Source organism: Terrapene carolina, unplaced genomic scaffold (genome assembly GCF_002925995.2).
Source record: "Terrapene carolina triunguis isolate 2854851 unplaced genomic scaffold, T_m_triunguis-2.0 Scaffold32922, whole genome shotgun sequence".
NCBI lineage: Eukaryota > Metazoa > Chordata > Testudines > Emydidae > Terrapene > Terrapene triunguis.
Genome location: NW_020697273.1, coordinates 2195530 through 2201675, shown reverse-complemented (window position 1 = coordinate 2201675; position 6146 = coordinate 2195530). Strand labels below are relative to the sequence as shown.

At 60.1% G+C, this 6146-nt stretch overlaps 1 protein-coding gene across 1 annotated transcript in view; it reads right to left on the bottom strand.

Moving 5' to 3' along the window:
• Nucleotides 1-6146, bottom strand: part of LOC112106282 (centrosome-associated protein CEP250-like) — a 218602-nt gene that overhangs the window by 10806 nt on the left and 201650 nt on the right. Inside the window, exons 9-13 of the mRNA XM_029914173.1 lie at nucleotides 5487-5645; nucleotides 3669-3752; nucleotides 2509-2676; nucleotides 1319-1498; nucleotides 323-490 (exon numbers count right to left, since the gene is read on the bottom strand). Of these exons, the coding sequence (XP_029770033.1) occupies nucleotides 323-490; nucleotides 1319-1498; nucleotides 2509-2676; nucleotides 3669-3752; nucleotides 5487-5645 (759 nt within the window). The remainder of the gene's footprint in view (nucleotides 1-322; nucleotides 491-1318; nucleotides 1499-2508; nucleotides 2677-3668; nucleotides 3753-5486; nucleotides 5646-6146) is intronic.

The window sequence follows — 6146 nt, the reverse complement described above, 5'->3', positions numbered from 1 at the left end:
GGGGAGGAAGGCAGCCTGGGGGGGCCGTGGGGGGAGGAAGGCAGCCTGGGGGGGCCGTGGGGGGAGGAAGGCAGCCTGGGGGGGCAGGGCTAACAGGGAGACAGACAACAAAGTAGCAGCAGCAATTAGCTCAAAGCATCAGAGCGCCAAGCGCTGGGAGGTGGCCTGGGCGCTGCCCTTCGGAAAGGGACGCTCAGGCGAGGTGAATGGAGGAAACCCCAGGCCAGGGGACAGCAGGAGAAACCCCCGCCCAGCAGCCTGCCGAGGATGGTCTGGAGGAAGAGAAAACCTTGTTGTCCTCTTCCCGGTGCTGTCTGCCTACCTCCTGCTGCGCGGTCTTCTGCCTCTCCCTCAGGACGGCCAGCTCCCCTGCCTGCTGCTGCTGGTCTGAGCGCAGCTCTGCGAGCTGCCCTGCGCACCTGGAGAGCTCCTCTCGGGCTGCCACCAGATCCGCTTTCTGCTGCTCCACCAGCTGGTCACGCTGCAGCAGCTGGGCAGAGGAAAGGAACAGCTGGAGCCAAAGCCAGCTTCCCAGACACCGCAGCCCAGCTCAGCCCAGCTCAGCTCAGCTCCCCAGGCTAAAGGAGCCATGGAGCGCTGGGGAGATGGGGCAGGCAGCCCCGCAGTGCTGCTTTGGAGAGTCACACCTGGAGGCATTGCTAATGCTGCTGCTTTACCTGGCCAAGGCGAGGCCCTGCTGGGCAATGAATGGGAAATGCAGGTGGCCCGCACGGGAAAGGAGCAAAGACTCCTGGAACTGCCCAAGACAGGCTGCTGGCAGGGAGACGGCTCCCGGGTGCTGGACCCTCGGCCTGATACAATCTCGCCAATACAGCTCTTGCCACATGCACGCTCCTGCCTTAGTCCAGGGCAATGGGAAGGCCCAGGGGCTCTGGATGTGCCCAGGATCCATGTTGGAACAACGGGCCCCTCCGTCAGAGGGCAGGGCACCAGGACACAGGCCTTGGCGGGACAGGAGGAAAGGGGGGCTCTGCGTGGCTCTTGGGTTGCCAGTTGTCCTTGAGCCAGGCAGGGAGGGAGCAAGCTGTGGGGACTAAGCGAATGGTCACCCTGGTGCTGATTGCAACCCCCTCTCTCCTGGTCCTGCAGCAATGCCACTTGGTCGCGCCCCTCTGTCCTCCAGGCCGAGTGGGAAGGACAGGCAGGATCGGGGTCGGGTGTGGCACCAGTTCCAGCAACGCTTCCCACTCGCCCCACCCCAAGGAAGCCGCATGAGCTGGCCATGTGCATAAGCACAGGCACGACTGAATGGAGGCTCAGGGTCTGCTTCTTTCCCTGAGCCTAAGCTGGGACCTACCTGGGTCTCTGACTCCTTCTGGACGTCCTCTTTCCCTTGCCTAGCACCCTGCAGTGCTTCCTGAGAATCTCGGAGCTGCTCTTGCAGGCGCTGGAGCTCCTCGTCTTTCCTCTGCAGCTCCTTCTTCAGGGAGCATGACTCCAGCTGCGATGTGCTCAGCAGCGCCTCCAGCTGGGCCGCCTGGGGAAACAATGCAAGAGGCTGTCTCAGTGTGTTGCTGGCGGCCACTGCTGTCCTTTGGGCCCGTCCTGGAGCAGTCTGCTTTAGGCCTTGCAGTGTGAGCCAGAGCAGGCCTGGGCAGAACAGTAACATACCAGGCACTGGTTACCCAAGGGAGCATATTCCTGACCGGCGAGGATGGTGCAGATCTCTCACGTAGCTGTGTAAATGCATTCCCAAGAGATGGGACAAGAACACCCGACCCTCCAAAGGACCAGCAGGGGCTGACAGGCTAATGGAGGCAGGTACAAGGAGCAGGGTGGTCACTAACCACGTCAAGAGTGTGACGTAACTTGTCTGGATCAGGGTATGAAAGGAGATGCCCTAGGAGGGTATCTTTGTACTTGCCAAGGGGATGGCAGCCTGGTGCGCTGACTGAGCTGGTACCATTGTTGTGTGCACCAGGTGTTAGTGCACCTCTAACCACAATGAACCTGGCCAAGCGCCTTCGCCACCGAACCCTGTCAGGTCTGCAGAATGAACGCACTGCACAGGCTGCTAATGCCGCTGGCACCAGGGCTCCAGGCACAGCAACGCTGCAGCACCAGCAATGCTTCGCAGTACTGACCACGTCTGCCAGCGCGGCCTGCATCATCGCCCTCCACCAGCCCCAGCCCTGGGGCCTGCATGCTGCGGAGCCCGAGGGATGCTAGGGACACAAAATGAAAATGGGAGCCATACGGCCACAGTGCCTGCTCCAGAAGCCTCTGCCCAGCGATCTGGGACACTGCCCACAGCCTGGCAACACGGTGCCAGGCAAGACTCTGCCATGTCCTTTGTGTGTGAAATTAGAAGGTTCCCTGAAACTTCAGCCAGAGCGACCCCCCCACGACAATCCTGCCAGCGCTAGCAGCAAGCAGGAGGGGTGGAGAGCGGAAGGCGGAAGAGACAGCAGATGTAGGTTCTCACTCAGTGATGGTGCAAAGGGAAGAGGTGCTAAGTAGTGGGCAGGCAGGCTCCAGGCGGGGTACCTCTCTCTGCGCCCTCTTCAGCTCCTGGTGCAGTGACTGCCCTTTCCTCTGCAAACCCTGCAGCTGCTCTTCTTTGTGCTGGGCTCTGGATTCGGCTGCCTCCTGCGAGACCTGGGATGCTGACAGGCTATCCTTCAGCTGCCCGATGGTGTCCTCCCAGCGCCGGGCCTGTCCCACAAACCACACAGATGTCAGCAGAAGCCCTCTCCCCCCTCGCCTGCCCTCCTGCTGAGCTGGCAGCACAGGCAGGAGGAGGTGCACCCATGATAACAGCATGAGGCGGAGCCTGGGTTCCCTCAGCCTCCCCCGCCCCCAGGACTGGGCGGTTCTCCCGCGGGTCATGCTGGAGGTGGGGGCTGGCAGGGGAGGGGCACCTAACACAGCACCCACTGGTACCAGCCTCGTTACCCAACGGCCGCCTGCACCTGCTGCAAGCAGAAGCCTGCACCTGGCAAAGCACGCAGGTGAACTGAGCATCTGCCTCCATGTGACCAGCGAGTGGCTGAATGGAAAACTGCTCCCGGGGTCAGGACTGAGCCCTGAGCAGTGCGGGCTCTCTCACTCCGGGCCATGGTGCAGAAGAACTAGGAGCCCCAGAGCTGGGGGCAAGAGGAGAGAGGCTGGAGTCGCACAGGCCACGCTGCTTGCTGGCCTAGGGTGCAATGGTGCAACCCACTTATTGGCAGGCACAGTATATGTCTCTTACGTTTGCAATACCCACGGTGCCCATGTGGAAAGGGAGGCTGCGAAAGGCTGGGCACTCCAAGGCAAGGACAGGGCTTAACATCAGCCAGGAAATGGCCCAGGAGAGCCCCAACCCCAGTAACCCGCTTGGGCTGTGGGCTGCAGGCTGCATCGGAAGGTGTCCTACAGGAGCCTGAGTGCCTCCGGCTGGAGCGTACAGACAGGGCCTCAGTGGCGAGTGGGGCGGGGCGAGAGCCAGAGAAGTTCCTGAAGTTAAGGGAGGAGCTCACCCCAAGCCTGCGCCGCGGAGAGGTGGGGGCGCCCGCTCCCGAGGGCCTCCCCATCAGGCCTGCTGGCTCTTGGAGAGAGACAAGCGTGAAGAAGAGGTGATGGGGGAGAAAGGAAGAGAACGCGGAGGTCTGCCTGCCCTTGCAATCCCAGCCCACCTCCCCCAGAGGGGAGGGAGGGACATGTACCTTCTGCTCAGCTGCTTGCACCTCAGCCTTTGCCTTCAGCAGGTCTCTCGTTAACGTCTCCACCTGCTCCTCTTTGTGGTGTAACTGTGGAGAGCCCAGAGGGGAATCCAGACGTCAGAGCTGGGAAGTGCTGATAGGTCCCATCTAGTCTGTCCCCCGGGGCGGTGCTGGATTGTTTCCTCTGGCATATTTTTCTGGTGCTTTGCTCAGTCCAGTTTCATCTGGCTGAAGCACTGGGGTTTTCTCCCCTCCCCAGCTGGCCCACGGCAGACAGGCCCCTGCCCCAAGGAGCGACCCATCTAAGTGATGGGCCTGACAAAGGGGGGGATAAAGTGCCCCCAGGATGGCTGGGGTGAGGGCAACCGTGCACAGACACCTCGCGCGAAGCCAGGTGGCACAAGAGGGCTTTCAGGAGAGGGCACGGGGGGGCCTGGGGAGCACATTGGCAGGGCGCTGCCTGGTGAGACTTGCGCAGTAGCTCTTCCCATCAGTGGCCAGGGCTGGGACCCTTAGCTCAGCAGTTCCACACACTCTAGTCTTTGTGGGTCTTTCCTGCTGGCTTGTTAATTCCTTCAAGGCTTTGCCTGTGATCTGCGCCCTCAGCTCCACAGCACGACAGTCTCTTGTCTGAGAGCCAATGAAGCTGTGAACGCAAACCTGGCCTCGTCCACCAGCCTTCCTGCTCCAGCCTCTCCCCAGCCAGGGTGAGTCCTCAGCACTTGGAGCTCCCCCCACGGCTGCCTGGTGCTCAGTGCTGACAGGAGTAATGGCTCCTCAGACCCTGTCTCCGTCCCTGCGGGAGTGGGACCCGGAAGCCGTCGCCCTAGCAGCAGCCCGCCTGCCGCCATGAGAGGCTGCACTGGCCTGTTGCTCCCCGGTGGCAATGTGCCTTGAAGCCTGCTGGCAGTCCGGTGGCAGGAAGGGCGCACACAGGGGGTGTCCTTTGCTCTTACCAGGACGCACAAAGGGCATCTCAGGACAAAGGGACTGGTTCCTGCCAGTGTTTTCCATTAGAAATTCAGCCCTGGCACCTGGGGAGACGCTGTGGCAGTGGCCTGGTCTAGACTAACCCCCCACTTCGAACTAAGATACGCAACTTCAGCGACGTGAATAACGTAGCTGAAGTCGACGTACCTTAGTTCGAACTTACCGCGGTCCAGACGCGGCAGGCAGGCTCCCCCATCGACTCCGCGTACTCCTCTCGCCGAGCAGGAGTACCCGCGTCGACGTCGAGCACTTCTGGGTTCGATTTATCGCATCCAGACAAGACACGATAAATCGAACCCAGAAGTTCGATTGCCTGCCGCCGAACCAGCGGGTAAGATAGACGTACCCAGTGTCTGCAGCAGGGAAACTTACAAACTGCTGCTGGCGTCATGAGAGCGCCAGCCGGAATTCCCCCGGAAACATTCTCTGAAGGCGACCAGGGAAGGAGTGGAGGGTGGGAGCCCAGTGCACGGTGGCAGCTGGGAGGGATGGCGGGTCAGGCCGGTGGCTGAAATCAATTTGGTTCTCGTTTTCCTGTTAACACCTTCAATTTGCAGAGGACTGAAAGTGATTCGGGTGAGTCAGGCCTAGAGCAGACTGAGGGATGTTGGAGGATGGCAGGTGCCAGTCAATGCTGCTAAATGCAAAACTCTGCGCATTGGAGGGCACAACGTAATGTCAACGCCTCCCAGGTTCTGCCCGATCAGCTGGGCCAGCCCAGGGAGCTGGGCGCCATGGCAGATGGCAGCCGGATGGCGAAAATGAACGCACGTGTCCCTGCTGCAAAGAGCAGGAGTGCTCATCCTTTCTCCCAGCGCCAGCACTGCTCACTTGGCTGGTTACCAGCATCTGCTCATTCTCCAGCACCAGGCCTTGGGCCTCCAGCCTGGCCTGCAGAAAGCCAGTCTCCTCCTCCAGGTGGTGACAATGGGCCTGCAGCTGGGCTTGCTTCTCGTCCAGTGCCCGCATGGTCTGGTGCTGCCTGCTCATCTAGGGGACAAGGAGGTGTAAGACATACAGGCATTAACATGGGTCTTGAAAATACGTTGTTGACAATCTCTCTCTCTCTACTCCCATCTAGCTATCCAGTGGCAATCACCCTCATGCATAACCACACCCCAGCTTCCTCTCCAATGAGAGTCAACAGGCCCATCCCCCAGGCAAGACATCCTCTTTGGGGAGCGTTAATTAAGCTAAAGCTAAAATACACCATTCCCAGGGAAGTACAGCTCTGATGCTTGTTGAGGAATTTTCCAACTCTTGTTAGTTTCTCAAACCAAAGACTCCCATAACTCACTTATGGATGAGCCTTCCACCGCTGAGTCTAGCTACAGAGAGCCCCTGCCCCCTCTCCCGTGCAGAGCGCCCGATTGTCTCCCATGTGTTATACAGAACGAGAGAAGAGAAAAAAAACCAAAGTGAAGGGTTAAACCAATCAGGACTAGCTCGGCTGGTGCCCCAAAACCAGTGAGAGTTCCAGAAGTCAAACTT